The sequence below is a fragment of the Macaca fascicularis genome, chromosome 11 (genome assembly GCF_037993035.2).
Source record: "Macaca fascicularis isolate 582-1 chromosome 11, T2T-MFA8v1.1".
Lineage (NCBI taxonomy): Eukaryota > Metazoa > Chordata > Mammalia > Primates > Cercopithecidae > Macaca > Macaca fascicularis.
In genome coordinates this window covers 30,221,269-30,248,301 of record NC_088385.1, presented here as the reverse complement: position 1 = coordinate 30,248,301, position 27,033 = coordinate 30,221,269, and the positions used below count along the sequence as shown (strand labels likewise).

General features: G+C 39.5%; 1 protein-coding gene and 1 pseudogene across 1 annotated transcript in view; both read right to left on the bottom strand.

Moving 5' to 3' along the window:
• Positions 1-686: 686 nt before the first annotated feature.
• Positions 687-27,033, bottom strand: part of SMCO2 (single-pass membrane protein with coiled-coil domains 2) — an 83,289-nt gene continuing 56,942 nt past the window's right edge. The window contains 4 exon segments of the mRNA XM_065523932.2: positions 687-4,132; positions 10,165-10,340; positions 11,655-11,711; positions 17,779-17,866. Of these exon segments, the coding sequence (XP_065380004.1) occupies positions 3,934-4,132; positions 10,165-10,340; positions 11,655-11,711; positions 17,779-17,866 (520 nt within the window). The 3' untranslated portion in view covers positions 687-3,933.
• Positions 7,722-8,784, bottom strand: LOC135966281 (arginine--tRNA ligase, cytoplasmic-like; annotated as a pseudogene).

Below are 27,033 nucleotides of genomic sequence, written 5' to 3'. Positions count from 1 at the left end.
TCCCTTTTTTCCACTCTAAAGCTTTACCACTCTTCTGCCTACCTTTGAGTCTCCGCCAAAATGCAACTGATGGACTCCTTTGCTATTGCAAGCTCTGAATAAACAGCCTCTGCTTCTTCTTATTTGACTGGTCTTTATTTCCACAAGTGTCTCAGGTAATGTTCCCTGGGAAAAGGACTCTGAGACAAAGACTTGCATATAGGTTTACTGGGGGACACTCACAGGGTGGACACCTGTGGAGGGGACGGTAGAAGCACAATCGGGCAGATGGAGATGAAATGTGATACGATTGCACTAGAGGCCTCAGCTGACCCCACCAGGAGCTCTGTGGCTAGGATGGCCCTCTAAAAAGGTACCCTGGGTTAGGCATTGGATGCAGACTACCCTTAGGGAAGGAGAGGAACCTTAGGTGAGACAACTGTCTTTGACTAAGGCCAAGTCCAAGGTAGGGTCTTAGCTATGAACTCTCAGCAGATGGGGAATGGTTGCTTGGATCCCCTTCCAGGGAGAGAGATTAGCTGATCCCATCCAAACACAGTTGACAGTGGATCATGTCTTGAACCCAACTTTAAATCCAAGTTAAAAGCTCCTTTCACTACAGCATAGCTGTCTTCACCTAAAAACATGAAAAATGGAGATTTTGTGAAACTCGTGTTCTCTCCTCTTAGTCCAAAACCAAAACCATATTTATGCAGTGATTCAGACATTTTTAGCAAACGGTTTAGAGTACAGCAGTTGGCTCAATTGAATATGGCATTAAAATATCTGAAATAAAACCCGACCTGACCAACCAAAAGCAGTTAACTGAATTACCACATATAGACATTCATACCCTCTTAATATTTCAGTACTTTACTAAATGTTTCCCTCTCTCAATAGAGTACTGTGACTTCCAGCTTTCCAGCTTGAGATGCTGACGAATTGAAAACAAATTGATGTGAAAACATTACCATTCCCACTTCAAAGATATTCATCCCCCAGGGAAAAGTATTCCATCTTAGTCAAAATCCTAATTGAATATGTCTTGGAAGTTAGTAAAATATTAATTTATTCTTTAAAACAATCTAGTTCTCTAACTTGCTTTGTCATTAGTGTTATGTGACTATCACAAGATTTTGAGCTTTATTAAACTCACTACTTCTTTTTGGGATTTATAGGTAAATCAGCCAGTACTGTTTCTAGTTATGGGAACTTACCTGATGATTATAAAAACCATACACCAAGTTCTATTTATAAATTTGTCTGAATAGTCCTTGTAACTGTAAACAAGATAACTGTGACTTTTTAAGATCTGTCAGCAAAGTCCCTATCACGAGACCTTTCGAATATATTAGTCATTGCTCCCAGAGCTTTTGGCTTTTTGCCTTTCTGTGTGTCCTGGAACTTCTTTCATGCTCACCCTTTTACCCTGCTCCCAAAGAACCTTGATTAACCTTGTATGGGATCTCAGCTAATCTGTAATCCCAGGTATCTTTTGCCCATAGACCATGGTGTTCTTAAACTTTTGAGTCATAAGAATCGTTAGGGGAATCTATTAAAATACAGGATATCAGAGATTCATTCCAGATTTAAAGAATCAGAACTTCTGGAGGTGATGCTGAGACAAATGTATAATTAAATGCCTCTTTTTAGAATTCTGTTAAATATCACAGTTTGAGAACCACTTGAAAACAAATTGCATATTTCTGGCAACCAATATGCCTAGTTTTCTGGCTACAGAGTATCAAGATAAAAGTGAGGATTGGAGTCCATTCTTTTCAGCAGCTGTGTACATAATGGCAATCCATGGAAGTAGAAACAACAGGCTGGATTAAGCCAACAGTGATCCATCTCTATGGCAAGACCTATTAAAAATGGTAACAATATAAATGCAAATAACAGGGCTGATCTAAGAAAAATATCTGTAGAAGAAATTGGCATGGCCCAGTGATTGCTGGAACATCAAAATAAGATAGTAAAGGGGTTGAAAATTATTTCAAGGGTGTGGGAAGATGGGGGCATTGGAAAAATGGCTGTGATTGAAATTATTGAACAGATAAATACTGAATATAGCACTGAGGCGAGGTGATAGGGAGGCTGCAAAGATAAGAACCACATAGTTTAATTTACTTCAACGGGTATTTATCAAGTCCATACAAACTATGTGCCCTGCATTTTCCTACAGTATATCAAGGCATTGGTTACCCAATTTGAATTTTTATTTTTAAAAATAAAGTTCCTGGGCTGGGCGTGGTGGCTCACGCCTGTAATCCCAGCACTTTGGGAGGCCGAGGAGGGCAGATCACCTGAGGTCAGGAGTTCGAGACCAGTCTGGCCAACATGGTGAAACCCTGTTTCTCCTAAAAATACAAAATTAGCTGGGCATGGTGGTGTGCGCCTGTAATCCCAGCTACTCTGGAGGCTGAGGCAGGAAAATCACTTGAACCTGGGAGGCGGAGGTTGCAATGAGCTGAGATCACGCCACTGCACTCCAGCCTGGGTGACAAGAGTGAAACTCTGTCTCAAATAAATAAATAAAGTTCCTGGATCCTGCGTTAGCTCTACTGAATCCAAATATCTGGGAATGGGGGAAGTCTCTAATGTAGAAAGCTCCCCAAGAGATTCTGGTGCATCCAATCAATGGGCCAGCATTTGTGAATCACTATTCCAGAGACCAGAAACATGAATGAGGCATAGTGCTTGTTTCTAAAGACTGTACAAACTGGTATGGTGAGCTCTATGCTCTACCAGCTTTCCTAACTCTGTCTTATATTCCCAGCTTCTAAATTTTACTCATGGTTTTTCTTTTCTCTGAAATGCCTTTTTGTCATCTCTGCCATGAAAATATTATTCATCCTCAAGATCCAGTCAAATATGAGGAGAACTGGGACCGTATTCCATATCTCTTGGCCACCAGCCTTCCAACTCCTCTCCTCATCCATTACACAACCAAATACCATAAAATTCAACCTCATAATGTCTGCTTCATTCACGGTCTTTGCATTTCCATCTCCACCTCTTTGGCCCACCTGTACCACTGAATGGCTTTTTAACCACTCTTGCACTCCATCTGCCCTCCTACTCTAATTTATTCTTTATGGTTCTATTTAATATTACTTTTGCACATTTTAATTATAACTATTTTTTATAGTAAAAATAAGCATTTTCCCATTACCTACAAAGTTAGGGATAAAACACTCTAGTCTGACATTCAAAATTCTCTACTGTATCAGTTAGACTTTCTTTGATTGTAAGCAGCAGAACCAGTCTGGCTAATTTAAGTAGAAAAAGATATGGAGTGGTTTACAAAATCGAAGTTCCAATCATTTCCTTCTTTTGTGTGATTCTTCTTAAAATTCTCACTTATAGAGAGTGTCTGATGCAACATATTTCCAGTTCTTATTAATAAGAAGATAGGGGACACTGACGGAAAGACCACCTATAATTAGGCCCGCTGGGGATAGTTCTTTCAAAGCAAACTTCGGGTGCTATTATCAAAAGTAGAAATAAATGTTAAGGAGAAAATCCAAGAAATGCCAACTATCTCCAAAATAGGGCTCCAAATCAATTGAAGTAAAATCGGCTACAGTAGAGGGGAAAGAATTTTATGCTTTCTTTTTTGAGACATCAGAGGTCAAAATGGAGAAGATAACCACGGGAGATACTTTGGCATCTCAATGTACCCCATGTTGGGGGAGAAGGAAGGCTAGTAGTTTGAAGAAAATGTTTTCAACAAACTGTGGAATGATTCAAGAAGGCATTGTGACTCATAAGAGTAAAGATAAGCTGTTTTCATTTTTTTTCCAGGATCAATCAACTTCTGTGTAATTACAATGTTCTTTACAAAAACCTTGTACAGTATTTTCTGAAAAATAAGTTAGCCACCACAATACAGGAACAGCCACAATCTTTACTGGGGAGAAAGCCAGTAGGGTGACAGTATCTTCTGTATCTTTAGGAGGGTAGCAAGGCTTCCACTTCCGAATTCAAGAAAGGCTCTATCATCTCCCGTAGGTCCCATGTGGTGCGGCACCCAAGCATTCTCAGAAGCACCCTTTCAAAGAGAAATGTAGCACCAAAAAATAGTATGTAACATAAAAGTCCAGTGACGGTGAGGACATAAAACATGATGAAAATCCTCAGTGCACATTTCCTACAAAGAGAGAAAACATCTGTGTTAACCAAATTCTGAAAATAATCCCATTGATAGGCTCCTGGCATCTCCACCCAGGTAGCTCTAAAACTTCAACTAAGTAATTTTCCCATGACTTCGGTTTACATTTGTAAAAGCAGCAACTTGGAATGGAGGAGCACTTATTTATGTCCATGCTAGGTCTGGCATTGGAATTTCAAGATCCTATAGCCATGAAACAATAAAACCCCTGGATATCGTGGGGTTCTTTCATTTGAAACGTCCTTCTCACATCCTAGCAGGTTATTGCAATCTTTACCTCGCTCATGAGGTATATGATGTCTCTTTTTGAGCAGATAAAGGCACAGGCAGTTAGATTATCCACAGGACACAAAGTGTAACGTGATAAAGGGAATTCAGAGCTCTTTTTGTCCTGGCACCAGACTTTTATTTGTAAAGTAATAGAAGCTTTTTAAAATCTTTGAGGACCCCTCCTTCTGGGTTACACCTACGACATATTTTATTTATATGATTCTAAGTCCTTCCATTATTATTTTGTAGTTATAAATGTAATATATCAGGGTAGAAAATCTAGAAGAACACAAAGAAGAAATGGCATAGATAATTCAATGACCTGAGATAATTACCATCTATAATACATCAGAAGAGAAAATCTACAGCATAAAGCTAGCTATGGATCGATTTTGTGACCTAACTCAGTGGTTTTATAAACCAGAGCCAAGTTTCTTGCTATTATGCCCACTGGCTATCACTTGGCAGTTACACACATAATTGCTTTCGCTTCACACATTTATTAAAGAGCCAATATTCTTAAGATACTCTGTTAGGAAGGGCTTAGAGAGCTGGTAACAGGAAGCAGATGTGTCCTGCCTTCAAGGAGCACCAAAGGCAATTTGTTCTTTCTTATGAAAAGAAAAACAACTCACTACAAAGACATACCTAGTAAATAAACACTGTTCTTCCTAAATTAAAAAAACCAGTCATCTTTGGAAATACTAAACTATGGCATTTTCAAAGAAATACATTTTGACATTAAGTTTTTGGAAAGTAAAACAAATTTTCTAAAGCAAACATAATTTGGAAAACAGAGAAATGAAGAAACTATAATCTCATCACCCAGATATAACCAGATACATTTTTTAATCTTTTTTCCTTTCTTCCATTTATTCTTTCATTCTTTTTATTTTGTCTTAGTTTTTAGTTTAATTTTTTCCTTATGTTTAGAGTCTACTCATCTAGTTTTTTCTGTCCTACAGTAAATACTCTTGGTATAGTTAAATTTGTATTTATTTCTGGGCAGTAATGAATCATTTGATTTTTATTTACAAATCAATATAATTTTTAAAAATTTAAATTTTGTATTACTAAGCATGATATTCATTTTAAAAGGTCCAGACATTTTTCTTTGGAAAAAAATCATAGGTAACTAAATTAAAATAAGGTCTTTCATATCACCTGTACAGAACCAAAAAAATGTGTCACTAATAATTTTATTTATTTTAGACATCTTTGGTAAAGAAAAAATATTCCTTTAACTTTTGAATACTATTTATTTAATTTTCAAACCTTGCTATGTGTAAAACCTTTGATCTTTTCCAATATTTCCACATTATTTATGGTCAGTACATAGGGGATGACCATAAAGGAAACTGAAGGACTGGGGACATTATCAATATAAGGCCACCTTGTGAAGCTAAAACCAGCAAAAATCGATTCATAATGATTGAATTAATCCATAAGGCAAAATTCCTCAAAATGTTAGTGTAGAAATATGCTGTAGTTAAACCAACATGTTTCCAGTTCTCTAACAAGAGATTGGGCAAAATTTCGGGCAATCTTCACTAGAATGTAATCATGTGAGAAAAAGATGAGCAATTCAACCTGATTATAATCCTCCCATATAACACAATAAAGCAGTAAGTGAAAGGCATTCACCTATTTACTTATTTGTCTGGTTGGTTGGTTTTGAGTTATTAGTCACATACTATAAAATTCACCCTATACATTGTACAATCAGAGGCTTTTGGTTTATTCACAAGGCTGTGTAGCCATCACCACTATCTAATGCCAGGAAATTTTTGTCACCTCAAAAAGAAACCCCATTCCCTGGAGCAGTCACCACCTCCCTATTCCCCAACACTCTGTGCCTGGCAACCATGAATCTACTTTGAATCTATATGGATTTTCCTACTTTGAACATGCATATAAATGGAATCATTTGGATATCCCTCTGTGTCTGGCTGTCTTTCACTGAGCATAATGTTTTCTAAGATCATGTTGTGGTATGTATCAGTACATCATTCTTTTTTGCAGCTGAATAATACTTCGTTGTGTGGCTACACCATATTTTGTTTTTCCATTCATCAATTAACGGACATTTGGATTGTTTCTACTTTTTGGCTATTATGAATAATGCTGTCATGAACATTTGTGTACAGGTTTTTGTGTGGACATACATCTTCAATTCTTTTGAGTATACACCCAAGAGTAGAATTGTGGAATCATATGGTAATTCTGTATTTAACTGTTTTAGAAACTGTCAAATTGTTTTCAAAAGTGGTTGCACCATTTCACAATCACACCAGTGATATACGAGGGTTCCAATTTCTCCACATCTTCTCCAATGCTAGTTATTGTCTGTCTTTTTTACTGTAGTCATCTTACTGGATGTTAAGTGGTATCCCACTGTGGTTCATTGTGGTTTTGATTTACGTTTTTTTAATGACCAATGATGCTGAACATCTTTTCATGTGCTTGTTGACCATTTGTGTGTCTTCTTTGAAGAAATGTGTATCCAAGTCATTTGCCTGTTTTTCAAACTGGGTTGTTTATCTTTTTGTTGTTGAGTTGTAAGAGTTATTTTTTTTTTTCACAATTGGCAAACGTTCTTGTGTTCATATCATGGTTATATTAAAAAAAAGCAAACGATGCTAGTGACCACTGTGGTAAAAACATACACTGTTCCAACCTAAGCAGGATTATAGCCTTTGGACAGGTTTTAGTCCTGGGATATTGAACCCCTTGGCCATGACAGCATCTACTGCTTCACACAGCAGCATACACCACATGTTCACCTTAAATACCTCTCCAGTCTTGTCAATCTTTCTCCACACAATAACAGCTATCATAGAACTCTGTGAAAGTAGTTGACTGCTCATATATAGAACCACAAGAGTGTGCAGAAGTAAGTCATCTAAAATTTTTTGTAGTATCTCAGGGAGCCATAAAATGCACCGGCCTAGTTTCCATTCCTTCTCATGGTGCAAAATAATCTTGGTCTGTCAAGCAGCTTTTTAGAGCATCTGTTCATCGATAGTGGCCAGATTCTAGTGAACATGCAAAAAGTAAGCAGCTGTATTTCCTCTATCATCTAGCATTTTGTCAAATGAGAAGATATTGTCACTCAACTGGTTATGGGAAAGTTCAGTTTACTTGATATAGCCATAAGCAACAGATGTCTAAGCAGCCTTCAATTCCTCTGCAGTTAAGACCTTGTCTCTTACTTTTTCTTTCAATTTGTTCATGGATCACTTTAGTTCTTATTCCAGGTCTATGAGATGAACTCTTTCATCTGAACTATATCAAACTTCTAGTCTTCCCCTAGCAACACATCAGATCCAGCATAGGAGACTTGAGTTACTTTAGGGTCATACCAACCAATCTTTTGAGCAGCAGCAAATATTTTTTGGAAGTGCAGAGATTGTCCACTGTTCACCCAGAGATAACCATATCTGCCATATCTGCTTTTTCCTCAAACAGTTTTTCTTAAGAGCAGCCAGATCAGATGCATCATAGTTATAACTGCCATCTGAATTTGTTTTTTTTTTTTTTTTTTTTGAGACCAGGTCTCACTCTGTTGCCCAAGCTGGAGTGCAGTGGCACGATCTCGAGGCTCACCACAGCCTCGACTTCCCTGGGCTCAGGTGATAGTCCCACCTCAGCTGCCCCAGTAGGTAAAAGTACAGGTACACGTCACTGATTTTTTTTTTTTTTTTTTTTTGTAGATACAAGTTTTCACCATGCTGCCCAGGCTGGTCTCAAACTCCTGGGGCTCAAGTGATCCACCTGCCTCAGTCTGCCAAAGTGCTTGGATTATAGGCATGAGCCACCACACCCAGCCTCCATCTGATTTTACCATGGTTAATGGTACATCCTGGGACCAACACAAACTTTCTGCCATCATCCACTTGGACAAATCATCTATCATCAAATTCCTTTACATCATTCATCCTATCTTGATAGAAGGATTACTCTTTATCTATTAAAGAGATGTCCAGAGCATCATAGATTTTACTAAACTATTGGCAGGAGATATCACAGATAAACTTTCAAGTTTTTATAATATCTGGGTTTTTACTCTGGAACAGAATGTCACACTGATATGCTCATTTCTTAAATTCCTCCTCAGTAGCAAACCTCTTAGATTCCTTATAAAAGGCCTGAAGATTTCCAACAGGAGGTGAAACTGTTAGATAAGCTGGAAATTTATCTTGCAGGTGAGCAATATGCATGTCAAACTGGGTCCCTCAATGTCCTACATGGTTTAACCTGAGCACAGCATATCCTGCAAATTCAAAGAGGCAGCACAGGCTCTCTCCTATGATGGTCAACATGAGGTGGCCTGCATGCATCTCTTTGAGCATTATGAGCATCTTGTAAACATCAAGTCCCCAAACTACGAAGACAAGATTCGTGCTTTTGTGTATCCCTTGGAGTATTAGGAGAAGACAGATGTGAAACAATTTAATTTCAATAACATGCCATGGGCTCTCTGACAGGATTATGTGCAAGGTGTGCACATAAACTTTTACAACTCAACAGCAAAAAAAAGAATAACCCAATTCTTTAAAATGGGCAAAGGACTTGATAGAAGACAGAGCTGAGATTCTAAGACAGAGCTGAGATTCTACCTGGGTTGGTGGTTGGAGATAAAGAATCAAAAATGTTTCCTTAGAGGAAATTACTTCTCAGGGTATAAATGATGGTGTGGCATCTCCTGAACAGGATCCAAAGAGCCAGAATTTGCTGGTAGTGTGTTTCCAATACTGTCCAAGGGTAAGACATCCTGCCCAGCAAACAAAACTTTTCAAATTTCTTATCAGTTATGTTCTTTTGGTGGAGGCGGTTGCCTCATCGGGTATAGATACCATCTTTTAAGATTTTAGATAGATATAGATAGATTTTATAGATCTATCTATAGATATGTAGATAGAAATAAATCTATATCTCTCTATACATAGATAAGTCTCTATATCTCTATAGAGATATATAGAGAAGCTTCTCTGTATTTGCAGCCATCATGGAAGAAAATTTAAAATTAAAGTATTGACTTAATGTTGTTTGAAAGAGTTTTCAGGCAAAAAGGAACAAGACTAACTAAAAACGTAATTAACATTAATAGCCACCCACAAGAGGTCTTTGGTCATATAGCTTTGATTATGAAGATCTATCTATCTATATTTAGATATATTTATCTAAAGCTAAATCTTTAGATTTATCTAAAGCAATAAGAAAGCAATCTATATATCAAATCCAATAGATCTTTATCTAAATAAGAAAAATCCTATGACTTTTATTTTTATTTATTTTTTTTTTATTTTTTTTTTTTGAGACGGAGTCTCGCTCTGTCGCCCAGGCTGGAGTGCAGTGGCGCGATCTTGGCTCACCACAAGCTCCGCCTCCCGGGTTCACGCCATTCTCCTGCCTCAGCCTCCCGAGTTGCTGGGGCTACAGGCGCCCGCCACCTCGCCCGGCTAGTTTTTTGTATTTTTTAGTAGAGACGGGGTTTCACCGGATTAGCCAGGATGGTCTCGATCTCCTGACCTCGTGATCCGCCCGTCTCGGCCTCCCAAAGTGCTGGGATTACAGGCTTGAGCCACCGCGCCCGGCATGACTTTTAAATAACATAGATAATTTACAAAAAGAAAATAAAACAAAACATTTTGTCAACACTTGAACAAAATCAATCCTAGCATAATCCATACATTTTGAGGCCGTCATCCAGCCCTGAATGGCCCCTTGCTCTGACTTACCACACTGTATTGGGAGGAGGAGAGTTCTGCACTAAAAAGGATGCTGGGGCCTGAGGAAGCAGGGTCTCCATCTCTTCCATATCTGTTTCTTCAGAACTGTGAGAGTCGGTGTTCTCTCCCTCCATTTGATACATCCTCAGCTTTGCACTCAGCAGTTCCACGTTCTTGCAAAGGTCCTGAAAAAAAAGACCAATCAAGTACCTTAAAGAAAATTCTAAATGTCTCCAAGTCTTACTATAGATAATGCAGAGTGCTTTCCTCTGGATCACCTTGGGGGCCCACATTAGAAATCACACGTAGGTCCCATGAACAGATCATTGGCAGGTGCATCTTGAATAGAAGGAGACTTACACATTCACAGTGTAAAGTAGCACCATGGTAGAAAACTAAATGAAACCCACCTGCTAATCTTTAACCACTAGATTATCAATGTAGGAAGACGTCCTTGTACTGAATTCCTCTACTCAATTCATTCATCTATGCAAAGCATATTTATTGGGTGACTACTGCTAACAGGTTCTCGGATACAGTGTTAACAAAATAGACAAAGAATGCAATCTATTACCGGGGCTGGGGGCAAGTGATAAACAGCTAAACACATACATACATTCTATATTACATGTTAGGATACATGCTAAAGAGAAAACAAATAGGGTGTGGGAACAGAGAGTGTCTGAGGTTTGGTGATGGGGACATCTACTCGAGGTAGGTGGGATGAGTCGGTCTCAGAGCAGCTGACAGGTTGATACATTCATTCTTGCATTATCTCATTTGCCCAATCACATTTACCTCAATGTGTAAGATCTTGTGGGAGGAGTTCAAAGATGGAGTTATTTTTTGAGGTAATGGAAATTAGGAGAGGTCTTGATGAACAGATGACCTGTGAATTGAGCCTTGAAGAACGGGTAATATGTAGACACGAAGGGCAAGCACCAGACGGCAGGATGAGAAGTAGGAGTAGCACAGGGGTGTGAAAGCTTGGGAGTACACTGGAATTGTGAATGTTCTGTTGGCTCAAACAGAAGGCCAAAGGGGAGGAAGAAGGCCTTGAGACTGGAAACCATCATTCTCAGCAAACTAACACAGGAACAGAAAACCAAACACCACATGCTCTCACTCATAAGTGGGAGTTGAACAATGAGAATACATGGGCACAGGGAGGGGAATACCATACACCGGGGCCTGTCGAGGGGTGCAGGGCAAGGGGAGGGATAGCATTAGGAGAAATACCTAATGTAGATGATGGGTTGATGATGCAGCAAACCACCATGGCACATGTATACCTGTGTAACAAATCTGCATGTTCTGCATATGTATCCCAGAACTTAAAGTAAAATAATAATAATAATAATAAATAAAATAAAATAAATTTAAAAAGAAAGAGACTAGTATGTGGTGCACTGTCACATTCTAGGCAAATAATGACCCCTGTATTTAGATATAAATTATCTGATTTTATCATTGTTTGAATTGTGCAACTGAAATCTTACCTCCAGACTTTCCATGACTTTCTTCTTTAATTCATAAACTTCATTACAAGCATTCACCTAAAAAGACAATCCACAATTCTGGGTAAAGTGAAACTTGTATTTTTCTGATTTGTAAAACAAAATCTCACTTATTTTGACAAACCTTATAAAGTGGTTCATTGAAGTTTACTTTTACTCTGTAAACTTCTTCCTCTTAGAGCAAATTCATGGTGTAATCATAAATTGCAGACTGTAAGTGGCATAACCATAAGATTAACAAGATTATTTTCAATATTTTAGAAGTATGCATTTACACAACAGCACTTAATAATAAATCATGCTTCTCTCTCTTCATTACTCTTTCCTTGCTCCTTAAAAAACTTCCACCAGGACACAAGTTGAAGAAACATAGTTACGTTTCTGAGAAAATATTTCTTTTAAATATTTAAAACTTTAGAATTTGTGAATCTAGGTCCTCATCATGTCAGATTGAATATTCAGGCCCGATGGCTTTGCAAAAGAGCTGTCCACAAAAAGATCTGGTTCTTCTTCTCTTTCCATGTCTCCTGTAGGTTGCCAGGTAGAGATAACAGATGGTTTTGGCTGGTTTCTGTCAGTAAGCACAAGACACGAACTCAAAGCAAACCATCACCTTCTAAGACATGAATGCCAATTGCACATGTCACAAGTAAAGAATGCTTTTAAAGGTTTTAAATTAATCATCCACTAAGAGATGTTCAGGATACCCTGAAAAGCAGAGGTATAGCAGGAAAAAGAGTATACTAGGATTCAAGAAAAATGAGTTCTAAAGATGACACTCAATAGAAATTAATTTTTTCTTTTTTGAGACAAGGTCTCGCTCTGTCATCCAGGCTGGAGTGCAGTGGTGTGATCATGGCTCACTGCAGCCTCCACCTCCCCAGGCTCAGGTGATCTTCCCACTTCAGTCTCCTGAGTAGCTGAGACTATAGGCATGTGCCACCATGCCCAGCTAGTTTTTTATTTTTTGTAAGATGAGGTTTCTTTCTCTTTTTTTTTTTTTTTGAGACAGAGTCTGGCTCCGTCATCCAGGCTGGAGTGCAGTGGTGCGATCTCGGCTCACTGCGAGCTCTGCCTCCCGGGGTCACACCATTCTCCTGCCTCAGGCTCCGGAGTAGCTGGGACTACGGGTGCCTGTCACCAAGCCCGGCTATTTTTTTGTATTTTTTAGTAGAGATGGTGTTTCACCACGTTAGCCAGGATGGTCTCAATCTCCTGACTTCGTGATCCACCCGCCTCGGCCTCCCAAAGTGCTGAGATTACAGGTGTGAGCCACCACGCCCGGCCTCTTTCTCTCTTTTTCTAACTTTTATTTTAGGTTTAGGGGTGCATGTGAAGGTTCGTTACATAGGTAAACTTATGTCATGGGGGTTTGCTGTACAGATTATTTCATCACCCAGGAATTAAGCCCAGTAACCAATAGTTACCCTTTCTGCTCTTCTCTTTCCTCCTACCCTCCACCCTCAAGTAGACCCCAGTGTCTGTTTCCTTCTTTGTGTTCATAAGTTCTCATCATTTGGCTCCCACTTATAAGTGAGAAAATGTGGTATTTGATATTCTGTTCCTGAGTTAGTTTGCTGAGGATGACAGCCTCCAGCTCCGTCCATGTTCCCACAAAAGACATGATCTCATTCTTTTTTATGGATGCACAGTATTCCATGGTATATATGTATCACATTTTCTTTATCCAATCTGTCATTAATGGGCATTTAGGTTGATTCTGTCTTTGCTATTGTGAATAGTGCTTCAATGAACATTCACATTCATGTGTCTTTATGGTAGAATGATTTTTATTCCTCTGGATATATACACAATAATGGGATTGCTGGGTCAACTGGTAGTTCTGCTTTGAGCTCCTTGAGGAATCGCCATACTGCTTTCTACAATGGTTGAACTAAATACACTCCCACCAACAGTGTATAAGTGTTCCCTTCTCTCCACAACCCAGCCAACATCTATTTTTCTTTTGACTTTTTAATAATAGTCATTCTGACCAGTGTGGGAGATGATATCTCATTGTGGTTTTGATTTGCGTTTCTCTAATAATCAGTGATATTGAGCCTTTTTTTCATATGTTTCTTGGCCGCATGTATGTCTTCTTTTGAAAAGTAAAGACAGGGTTTCACCATGTTGCCCAGGCTGGACTTGAACACCTGGGCTCAAGCAATCAATGCGTCTTGGCCTCCCAAAGTGCTAGGATTACAGGTGTGAGCCACTGTGCCCAGCCTCAGAAATAGATGCTTAAAGAAGTACTTGCAAGAGCAACAAAGGCATGGATTTCTGAAGCATAGTTTGTAATGGCAAACATTGATTATAAAGTCCCAAATATCCAACAAAATAAAATTAATAAATTCAAATATCAAGCCCTGCATTATTAGGAGTGAAAAAAAATTCAAACATCAAGCCCTGCATTATTAGGAGTGAAAAAAAGTAAAATGACATCTACTAGTATAGAAAATTGTTGAAGAAAAAATGCTAAGTGCCAAAGCAGGTGCAAAACAATATATATAATACGATCCCATCAAAACAACAATGTGTAAATATATGTATAAACATTTGGAAGAATATAAATATACTAAAATGTTCATTGTGTTTGCCTTTAAGGGAGGAGGGTTATTTTTCATTTTTATATGAAATCATTTCATAATGTTTTAATTGTTAAAATAAGCATGCCACCAGTCACAGTGGCTCATGCCCGTCATCCCAGCACTTCGGAGGCCGAGGTGGGTGAATCGCTTCAGGTCAGGAGTTTGAGACCAGCCTGGCCAACATGGTGAAACCCCAACTCTACAAAAAAATACAAAAAAATTAGCCAGCTGTGGTGGTGTGTCCCTGTAGTCCCAGCTACTGGGGAGACTGAAGCATGAGAATCACTTGAACCCAGGAGGCAGAGGTTGCAGTGAGCCAAGATGGCACCACTGTCTTCCAGCATGGGCAACAGAATGAGACTATCTCAAAAAAAAAAGATATATATATATGATACATTATATATATGTATAATAACCACAGCCTATGTAAATGGCCATTGAGCTAGGCATCATGCTAGTTAGATACAAGTAACAAGAATATTTATCCTCAAGCAGCTTAGAGGTGAATTAGAGAATGTACAGTATACCTATTTTTTTTAACACGTTTATTATCACCAATCCCTGAATTGGGTGGTTTAATTATTTAGAGAGGAGCTGTGCTGTGACAATCACCTTTTATTTGGTATCCTAGTTTATTTACAGAGTAAACATCTTCATACAGCTTTTATCAAAGATAACTGGGACAAGGTCAGTCTCTGAACGAAAGTCCAGAAATTCACATGGAGATTTTAGAAAGTTTCATGGCTTGGGCAGTATTAGGCCAAATAACACCCAAAGGCCATCTCAAAGCCCTTTCTGTAGCTTGAAGTTCTTTCAAATGCTTTTGTTTCTGTTTTGCTTTTTCAAAAAATAAGTTTACCAATTTTCCCTCCTTCCCTTTTCATGCCTTTCTTAGTTATTCCATTTCTTTATGAAGAATAAGTGAGCCAATATGTGTGATATGATTTTAATTTTATTAACTTATTCCTCTTTTAATTTTCTCACATTTTATCTGCTGTTCCTGTACCTATTTCTAACAATCTTCACTTTTCCCTTCACCAGAGTAAGCCTACAGCCATTGCTACTAACTTTGCTTCTGTAACAATTTACTTATTTATTTTGTTGTTTTTGTTTTTTGTTGGTTGCTTTGTTTGTTGAGGCAGTGTCTCACTCTGTTGCCCAGGCTGGAGTGCAGTGGCTCACTGATCACGGCTCACTGCAGTCTTGACCTCCTGAGTTCAGGAGGTGATCCTCCCACCTCAGCCTCCCGAGTAGCTGGGACTACAGGCATGAACCACCATGACTGGCTAAATTTTTAAATATTTTGTAGAGATAGGGGTCTCGCTATGTTGCCGTGGTTGGTCTCAAACTCCAGGCCTCAAGTGGTCCTCCTCCCTTGGCCTCCCAAAGTGCTGGGGTTACAGGTGTGAGTCACCACACTCAGCCAACAATTATATTTAAAGCTGCACCTTTAGATATATTACCACATTTGTTTTTATGTAGCCTTTTCCATCAGACTGTAGGCTTCTTGAGACAGAACTTGTGCCATTTTTTTTAAAGACATATTTATTGAGATATAACTTACATACAGTAAAACTCACTTTTTAAAGTATACAGTTCTATGAATTTTGATAAATGCATTCTGTTGTGTAATAACCACTATAAGAAGATACAGACTATTTCCATCAGTCCCTAAATTTCCTTATACCCCTTTGTCAATCCCCGTCCCCCTTCCTCCACTAAACCTGGGTAACTAACTGCTAATCCATTTTCTGTTCCTACAATTTTGCCTTTTTCAGAGTTACATAAACAGAAGCACAAAGTACATAAGCAGTCTTCTGAATCTGGCTTCTTTCACTTAGCATAATGCATGTGATTCATTCATGTTGTTGGGTCAATCGGAAGTTTGGTCATTTTTATTGCTGAGTAGTATCCATCATGTACACGTACTGCAGCTTATCCATATGGCAACTGGCGGATATTTGGATTGTTTCTAGTTTTAAAGCTTGTGCTTGCTTTTTTGTTGTTTTTAATGTGTATACAAAATGGTGTATCCCCAGCACAGAGAATTTCCACACATGTGTGCGATGCTTTCCTCTTGCATATTATTCCAAGCTCCTCCCTTTAAAAAAAATCTCATTTTCATTTATGTGTGTGTTTCTCTTTCTCCTCAGTCTTTTGATACTCCTCCCTCCCTCCCCTCACCTGCTACTGAAATCTACATTTTTGTAATACAGCTGGATTTTGGAGGAAATTCTCTAAAGCAGAATATTTCTTGGCCTTTGTCCTCTTCCCTTTTTTATAGTTTGCAATTTCCAAAGCCCAAAGATAGTAAAAAGAAACCTCTTTCAACTCAAGCAAAATAAGATTGTGACTCAAAATGTTGGACTCTATCAGTTAAAAGTAATTTTTCTCCCAGGAAATAGATCTGCACTGATCTGTAAGTGACTTTTAATATGTAAGAGGTCCAAATAAATAATACCTTCCTTTAATAAAAGAGACTTTTCTCCTTTACTGCTTCCAAAATCTATTGAATTTAAACTCTTGGGCTTGAGTTAAAATTGAAGCTGGCAATTTCAGTTAAAAGAGGGCGTTAGACACAGACTTTTTTCTTTTTCAGGGGCCTTTCTTCACAGCAGAAAAACTATCAGACAGGACTCTGAAATCTAACTTGTGTCACAGGTTGATCTCTACCTCTCAGCTCTAATATTCCATTACTAATAAGAAAATGGAACATTAGGCTGGGTGCGGTGGCTCACGCCTGTAATCCCAGCACTTTGGGAGGCTGAGGCAGGCAGATTCCTTGAGACCAGGAGTTCAAGATCAGCCTGGCCAACATGATGAAACCCCATCTCTACTAAAATTACAAAAATTAGCTGGACATGGTGACACATGCCCATAATCCCAGCTACTCAGGAGGCTGAGGCATGAGAATTGCTTGAATCTGGGAGACAGAGATTGCAATGAGCCGAGATAGTGCCATGGCACTCCAGCCTGGGCAATAGAGTGAGACTCTGTCTCAAGAAAAAAAGAAAGAAAATGGAAAATTAAACCTTTATTTGAGAAGAGTCTTTAAGAAATGTGAGGAGACACAACATCAGGAAAACTTCAGAGATTGTGAAAACCAACACAAGAATTCTTCATGGAGCATCCAAGACAAACACAGGTAGATTCCTTGCACTCTAAGGATGCAGTTCTTGACAAATCTTTATTTCCTGGATGTATTCTCTGTGCTGTTAGGTGCTGACATACAAAGACTAAGAAAATCAATTCTCCATTAAGGCACTCATCTTAAGGTGGCATCAAGATAGAGTTTCTTGGTAACCGAGTTTCTAGGTAAAGTAGAAAAGTCTAGGCTTTTTGTGTCATCAGAGAAAAGTGGTGTTACTCAGGAAAAGGGTGCTCAGAGGTGACCAGCAGAGAGCACTCCTGCTTATGAGTCTTACTTCTTGTTATTGCCTATTAACAATAGAAGGGTGGTAGGGGAAGAAGTGACAGAAATCCCCAGCCTCTCAGTCTTTGCCAAGTCTCTAGCTTACCTCAGTGTTTGTCCCTTGATCAAGGTCAAGGCCCCGGTCCTCCAGCTTGTCAATTTGACCCTTCAGGGTCAGCATGTCTTTTAATAAGCTGCAAACAGACCAAGAGACTAAGTCCTGCAGATTAAGAAAAATCACCCAAGAGAGGAGGTAATTTTGATCTTTCAAAAATGAAATACCTTTCCCATATAAAAGGATGCTTGGGTAATGCTTGTATTGCAATGGGAAGTAAATGAAATTCAAAAAAGTAAAAAGTACTCTAAGTAATCTAGGTAATACTAAAGAGATATGAGGCCTAACTGGACACAGGAGCTGAAAATTAAAAGAATTAAAATGTAAGTTTATAAAATTTCTAGAAAAAAAACCCAGAAAATTTTGGGGACATAAGATTAGGAAAAGAGTTCTTAGGCTTAACATCAATTGTATAATCTGTAAGAGGGAAAATTGATCATTGAACCTCATCAAAATTAAAACCTTTAATTTGGCCAAAGACCCTGTTAAATGGATGAAAAGACAAATTACACACTGCGAAAAATATTTGCTTAGCACATATCTGGCAAAGGCCTTGCATCTAGACTATATAAAAATCTCAAAAAAACTCAACATTAAAAAAAAAACCTATCCAATTAGAAAATGAGCAAAAGGCATGCATAGAAATTTCACCAAGAGGCTATATAGATAGCAAATAAACACACAAAAGGATGGTCAACACTCATTAGCCATTAGAGAAATGCAAACTAGCACTACAATGATATAGCACTACGTACTTATCACAATGGCAAAAAAAAAAAAAAAAAAAAAGGAAAGAAAAAAAAAAGAAAGGAAGAATAGTGATAACACCAAATGCTAGTGAGGATGTGGAGAAACTAGATCACTCATAAATTGGTGGTGGAAATACAAAAGGTTTCAGCCACTCTGGAAAATTGTTTGGCAGTTCCTGTCAAAACTTAAAACTGACTTACCATATGTCCCAGCAATTTCATCCTTGGGTAATCATCCCAGAGAAATGAAGACTTATTTCCCATAGTACATGTATGTTCAAAGTAGCTTTATTCATAATAGCCCCAAACTGGAAATTACACATTTGTCCTTTAGTGGATGAATGGTTAAACACACTGCATAGACTCATATCACGGAAGACTACTCAGCAATGAAAAGGAAGGAAAGATCAATACATGCGACAATTTGGATAAACCTCAAAAAAATTATGCTGAGTGAAAAAAAAAAAACCAATCTCAGAAGGACAAACTACATGATTTCACTTATGTAGCATTCATGAAATAGCATAATTATAGACACATGGAACAGATTTGTGGTTGCCAGGGGTTAGGGATGGGTGGGAGGAAATGTGTGTATAAAGGGGTAACATAAGTGCATCTTATGCAATGATTCAGCTGAGGATCTGATTGTCATGGTTATGCAAGGCTACACTTCTCATAAAATTGCATAGAACTATACACATACGGATGAGTGCATGTATAAATGGTGAAGTCTGAATAAGCTCTCTGGATTGTACCAATGTCAATTTCTTGGTTTCAATGGTATACTCAAGTTAGGCAAGATGTTACCATTCAGGAATGCTGAAACTAAGGGTTCTTGTATATATATATGTTTGAAACCTCCTATGAATCTATAATTGTTTCAAAATAAAAAGTTAAAAATACAAATGGAAGCATAGGTAAAGAGGGTTGTAAAAGAAAAAAGGAGACTAGTTTCATATTCACCTTCTAGTTTTTGGTCTACAGATCTCTGCAAACTGTAAAGCTCTCTGGCACAAATACTTTACAACATTAATTCAGAAGGTATTTGTTCAGCATTTACTGTGTGCCAGGTATTATGCTGAATGCTGGTGATTACCATAGAGAATAGTATAAGCAAGGTCTTTGCCCTTTTGGAGACATGATGTAATGTGGGTTTGCAGGCAGATAAGGAAATCCATTAAAAATTAGAATGTTATTAATGTTTTGAGTATTTCCGCTTTCAATCAACTTGGAGTAACAGGGATTGGATTTAGCCTCCCATTTTAAGCAATTTTAAACTTGAAAGGAATATATGAGACAATGGTTTTCAGACATTGAACAACAGACAGTGCAGGACACGGATCCCTCAGGTGGGAAACAAGTGAGATGGGCTCTATAGTTACTTCAGATTACTCCTGGAAAGAGTTTCTGGACTTCAAGTCAGAGAAAGGGGATGCAGGAGAAGGCTGGTGGTCTCCACGAGCTGAGAAGATGAAGTTAGAAGCTCAGGGAGGCCACAGGGATTAGATTTGCCCAGCAGAGTGCCAAAGAGGAGAGAGCTGCACAGAGAAAAAGCTCCAGAGATCTTCCCACTTGAGAAAGCCCCACTTGGGCCTTCAGCTGAGGCACTGATTAGCACACAGGTGTGATAAAACTACTTGAAATGGGAGGGAAATCAGAGCAGATTGAAGTGGGCAGAACAATCTCTAAAGATCAAGCAGTGCTGAGAATAATTGGCAGAGTGGAAAACTCTTGTAATATACAAGCTGTCAGATAGACTACTCAGAAGGTATTGTTTCAATAGTGGAGCCATATTAGTCCTCGACTAAAGGCTGCGTTGGTCCTGCCCTACAACGATTAAAAGCAAGCCTCCAAAGGGTCAAACCACTTCTAAGTAACTTAACTGTGTTCCAGAACAAAGCTCAGAATTTAAGTGTACACACAAGTGTCTCCAGAATACTCAAAACCAAATGAGGTACAATTGACAATGTCTGGCATTCAATGAAGAATTACTAGGCATGCAAAGAAGCAGAAAGCAACGGTCTATATGCTTATAAAAGATTGGGTGCAGTGGCTCACACCTGTAATCCCAGCACTTTGGGAGGCTGTTGGGGGATCACCTGAGGTCAGGAGTTCGAGACCAGCCTGGCCAACATGGTAAAACCCCATCTCTACTAAAAATACTAAAAAAATTGGCCAGGTATGGTGGCACGTGCCTATAATCTCAGCTACTTGGAAAGCCAAGAATTGCTTGAACCCAGGAAGCAGAGGTTGCAGTGAGCCAAGATCACGTCACTGCACTCCAGCCTGGGTGACAGAGTGAGACTCTATCTCAATAAATAAATAAATTAATTAATTAATTAAAAAAATAAAACAAAAAAATAAATAGAGGCAGTATTAGAAATGATCAGACGATAGAATTAGTAGATAAAGTTATTTTAAAAGTTATTATACCTATATTTTATTGTCCAAGAAGGTAGAGAAAAACATGAGTACATTTAGGAGAGATACGAAAAATAGAAAAAAGACGCAGATCAAACTTCTACAGACATAAACTACAATGTCTGAGATGAAAAATACACTCAAAGGGATTAATGTTATATCAGATACCGCAGAACCAAAATATTAGTGAACTTTAAGATATAGTGATAGAAAGTCTTTGAAATGAAACACAGGAAGAAAAGAGTTAAAGAAAAAAAAGCCCAGAAAATCAGTGAGTTATGGGTTATGAGACAACCTAACGTGGCCTAAAACACATGGAATTAAAACACTTGATGGTGAGAAGAGGGAACAGAAAAAATATTTAAAGAAATAATGGCTCAAATTTTCCAAATTTAAACTACAAACTTGCAGAGCCATAAGGCACAATGTACTTTAACAAAAGAAAAATTAAGAAAACTACATAAAGGTTGATCATACAAAAATGATTAAAAACTATATATATATATATGGGGGGGAGAGAGAGAGAGGAGAGAGAGAGACAGAGAGAGAGAGAGAGAGAGAGAGAGAGATAGAGACAGTCTTGCTCTGTCGCCAGGCTGGAGTGCAATGGTGCGATCTTGGCTCACTGCAACCTCCACCTCCTGGATTCAAGCAATTCTCCTGCCTCAGCCTCCCGAGTAGCTGGGACTACAGGCACATGCTATCACGCCCAGCTAATTTTTGTATTTTTAGTAGAGATGGGGTTTTACCATGTTGGCCAGATTTTTTAAAAAATTTGAAAACAGCTGGGAATAGGGCAAGGAAGATTTTATTTGTAGAAAAATACAGAAGAATGACAGCCAACTTCTTGTCAGGCACAACGCAAACCAGATTTCAACAGCATCTTTAAAGTACTGAGAAAAAACTGTCAGTATATAATTATATACTCTGCAAAACTATCTTTACAAAATGAAGGCTTTTTTTCAGACATAAAAAGCTAAAAGAACACATCCCCAGTAGAATTGAATCACAGAAAATAGTGTTGGGTTTTTGTTTTTTGTTTTTGAGATGGAGTCTTGCACTGTCGCCTGGGCTGGAGTGCAGTGGAGCGATCTCGGCTCACTGCAACCTCTGCCTCCTGGGTTCAAGCAATCTTCCTGCCTCAACCTCCTGACTAGCGGGGATTATGGGCGCCCAGCTAATTTTTGTATTTTTAGTAGACACGGGGTTTCACCATGTTGGCCAGATGGTCTCAAACTCCTGACCTCAGGTGATCCGCCCACCTTGACCTCCCAAACTGCTGGGATTACTGGTGTGAGCCCATGCCTGGCTACAAAAAATAGTTTTAAAAAGCCCTTCAACAAAAGGAAAATGATGCCAGATATAGATTGTATCCGTACAAATGAATGAAGAGCACTGGTAATAGTAAATATGTGTGTAAATATAAACAATTTTTTGTTACTTTAAAAAATCACCTTAAACAACAGTTAATTGTTTAAAGCAAAAAAACGAAACACAACAAAAACCCCTGACATACCATGGGCTTATATTCAATACAGAAGTAAGATGTATGCCAAAAGTAGTGCAAAGGCTAGGAGAATACACATAGAAGTACAGCATATGTAGGAGGGAAAATATTACTTGAAGGCAGATAGCGATAGTTTAAGATTCATTCTGGCCGGGCGCGGTGGCTCAAGCCTGTAATCCCAGCACTTTGGGAGGCCGAGACGGGCGGATCACAAGGTCAGGAGATCGAGACCATCCTGGCTAACATGGTGAAACCCAGTCTCTACTAAAAATACAAAAAACTAGCCGGGCGAGGTGGCAGGCGCCTGTAGTCCCAGCTACTCGGGAGGCTGAGGCAGGAGAATGGCGTAAACCCAGGAGGCGGAGCTTGCAGTGAGCTGAGATCCCGCCACTGCACTCCAGCCTGGGCGACAGAGCGAGACTCCATCTCAAAAAAAAAAAAAAAAAAAAAAAAAAAATCATTCTATTTAAGCCAAATTAGCTATTTTTAAAAAACGATGAAAAAGGATGGGCACAGTGGCTCACACCTATAATCTCACCACTTTAGGAGGCTCATGTAGGGGGATTGCTTGAGGCCAGGAGTTGGAGACCAGCCCGGGCAACATAGCGAGACCTTGTTTTTACCTACACACAAGTTTTAAAAATTAGCTGGGCATGGTGGTGCACACCTGTGGTCCCAGCTACTCAGGAAGTTTTAGGTGGGAGGACCACTTGAGCCCAGGAGTTCAAGGCTGCGGTGAACTACGATCACACCACTGCACGCTAGCCTGGGTAACAGAGCAAAACTGTCTCAAAAAAGAAAAAAACAAAATAAAGAAAAGGATGAAGAAATCATTTATAATGATAAAGGGATCAGTTCTTCAAAAAGACATAATAGTCCTAACATTCATGCAACTAAAACCAGAGCCTCAAAGTACATGAAGCAAAAACTGATAGCTCTGCAAGCAGAAATAGACATATCTACAGTTATAGTTGGAGATTTCAGCACTCCTCTATTGATCATCTATAGAAGTAGAGAGAAAATCCATAAGTACATGGAAGATCTGATAACACTATCAACCAACCTGACTTGACTGATATTTGTAGACTACTCTACTCACACAATAGTAGAATACAAATTCTACTATTGTATTGCACACATACCATTTACCAAGATAGACCATATTCTGAGCCATAGAACAGGTCTCCATAAATTTAGAAGGAGTTGGCTGGGCACAGTGGTTAACACCAGTAATCCCAGCACTTTGGGAGGCCAAGAAGAGAGGATTACTTGAGGCCAGAAGCCCAAGACTAGCCTGGGCAACATGGTGAAACTTCGTCTCTACAAAAAATACAAAAATTAGCTGGGCCTGGTGGTGTGCACCTATAGTCCCAATTACCAGGGAGGCAGAGGTGGAAGGATTGCTTGAGCCTGGGAGGTTGGGCAGTGAGCTGTGATTGCGCCACTGCACTCCAGCCTGGGCAACAGAGTGAGACTTTGTCTCAAAAAAGAAAAAAATTAAAACGAGTCAAATAACATAAAATTTGTTCTTTGGTCACAACAGACTTATCTGAGAAGTCAGTAAGAGAACGGTATCTGGAAGATCTCTACATACCTGGAAACTAAAATATACTTTAAATAATCCACGGGTTGGCTGGGCGCCGTGGCTCATGCCTGTCATCCAAGCACTTTGGGAGGCCAATGTGGGCAGATCACCTGAGGTTAGGAGTTCAAGACCAGCCTGGCCAACATGGCGGAACCCCACCTCTACCAAAAATACAAAAATTAGCCAGGCACGGTGCCGAACACCTGTAATCCCAGCTGCTCAAGAGGCTGAGCAGGAGAAACGCTTGAATCCGGGAGGTGGAGACTGCAGTGAGCCAAGATCAGGCTATTGCACTCCAGCTTGGGCAACAGAGCGAGACTCCATCTCAAAATACAAAACATTAAAATATATTTACATATATAAAAATAATCCATAGGTCAAAGAAGACATCAAAAGGGACATTAGAATGTATTTTGAGCTGACTGAAAATGAAAACACAATATATAAAAATCAGTTTGATGCAGTGGAAACAGTGCTTAGAGCGAAGTGCAGAGCACTAACTGATTATTATAATAGAAAAAGACAAGAGATCTCAAATCAGTGACCCAAAGTTCATCTCATGAAATTAGAAAGAAGATAGCAACATAAGCCTAAAGTTAGCAGAAGAAAGGAAACAATTTTTAAAAAAGCAGAATCAAATGAAAATTTTCAAAAAACCAGAAAAATGATAGCATAAAACCCAATGAAATCAAAAGCTAGGTCTTTTAGAAAACCAAAAAATGTATAGATCTCTACCCAGACTGATACAACAAAAAGAAGAGAAGACACAAATATTCAATTTCAGGAATAAGTGAGGGGACATCAATACAGATGCTAAAGACATTATGTAACAAGGGAACGTTATGAATAACTTTATGTCAATATATTTGACAACTTTGATAAATTGGGCACATTGTTTGAAAGGTACGATCAACTTACTACCTTTAGCAATATATCCTGAGTAGCCCTACTACATCTATTAAAGAAATTAATATATACAAAATAACATTCATAAATTAAATTTTTAGTTAAAAACCTTACCACAAAGAAATTTCCAGGCAATACAGTTTCCCTGGTGAATTCAATCCCACATTAAAGGAAGAAATTATGCCGCTTCTACACAAACTTAGCCAGAAAATCAAACAGGTGGGGGGAAAATCCTAATGGTTTTCTATACGGCAAGTATTATTCTGATACTAAAACTAGACATTACAAGAAAAGAAAATTGTAGGGCAATACCCCTCCACGAGGAACTCTCTGTTAGAGGGAAAAGGTAAGAGATCCCCAGTGGTCCACATTCAACTTCTGCAATCCTAGCCACAGGAGAGTTCCTCGGCCTTTGCAGGCCCTGAGACCAGTATAGGGAGCTGTCCGGAGTCCATGTGATGACTGTTTCAGAGAAAGAGTTTGCCAGGAGCCTTACACAGCCACTGAGACCAAAGCAGCTGCAGCACAGCACCATTTTGAGAGCCCAGCAGCCGCCAGACTACCTCCTGCCTGGGGCCCAATAGCCTCTGCATCTCCACATCCTGGAAGCCCTGCTGACATCCCTCTACATGAACCCAGACAGCTGCAGTATCACAATGCCAACTGAACCCAGCATGTAGCCAGGTCCCCAGTACTCTAGCTCAAGCAGTATATTACACCCAGGGAACAGGGTGTGCAGTGCACAAGGAAGGCTGCCCCAAGGACAAAGGGAGCTAAAGTTTGTGTTTCCTAGAGCCTGAGAGCCACCTGCCTGGAGTCTCTGCCACTGACAGTGTGTTAGTCCGTTCTTGCATTGCTATAAGGAAATACCTGAGACTAGGTAATTTATAAAGAAAGGTGGTCTATTTTGGCCCATGGTTCTGTAAGCTGTACAGGCACGGCACCAATATCTGCTTGGCTCCTGGTGAGGACATCAGGAAGCTTACAATCATGGTGGAAGACAAAAGGGAGCCAGCGTATCACATGGTGAGAGCAGGAGCAAGAGAGAGAGAGAGAAGGGAGAGGTGCCACATTCTTTTAAACAGGCAGATCTCATCATGAGGACAGCACCAAGTCATTCATGAGGGATCTGCCTCATGACTTGAACACCTCCCACTAAGCCCACCTCCAACATAGGAGACCACATTTGAAAATGAGATTGGGTGGGGACAGACATCCAAACCCTATGGTGCCAAGTTGACAAGGGGTTGACTTGTGATAGTTAATACTAGATGTCAACTTGACTGGATTGAGGGATGCTTAGATGGCTGGGAAGTCCACTCCACTAGCCACTACTGGCACCTGTGCCTGCCACCCAGGGGCCTGAGGGACCATTGTTCCTGGGTGTGTCTGTGAGGGTGTTGCCAGAGGAGATTGACATTTGAGTCAGTGGACTGGGAGAGGAAGACCCACCCTCAGTGTGGGTGGACACTATCCACTTGGCTGCTAGAACAAGGCAGGTAGAAAAGGGGGAAGAAGCAGCTTGCTTGCTGAGTCTGCTCACTCTCTCTTCCTGTGCCATGCTGGACACTTGCTTCCTCTCCTTCTGCCCTTAGATATCAGCCTCCAGGTTCTTTGGCCTTTGGACTGTGGAACTTGCACTAGTTGCTTTCCAGTGGCTCTTGGGCCTGCAGCCACAGACTAAGGGCTATGCTGTTGGCTTCCCTGGTTTTGAGGCTTTTGGACTTGGACTGAGCCATGCTTCTCTCTTTCTCCAGCTTCTCTCTTTCCCCAGCTTCCAGACAGCCTGTCGTGGTACTTCACCGTGTGTATTAGTCTGTTCTCACGCTGCTAGTAAAGACATACGTGAGACTGGGCAATTTATGAAGGAAAGACCTTTTAATGGACTCACAGTTCTATGTGGCTGGGGAAGCCTCACAATCATGGTGAAAGATGAAGGAAGAGCAAAGGGACATCTTACATGGTGGCAGGGAAGAGAGGGCTTGTGTAGGGGAACTCCCTTTTATAAAACCATCAGATCTCATGAGACTTATTCACTGTCACAAGAACAGCACAGGAAATACCCACTCCCATGATTC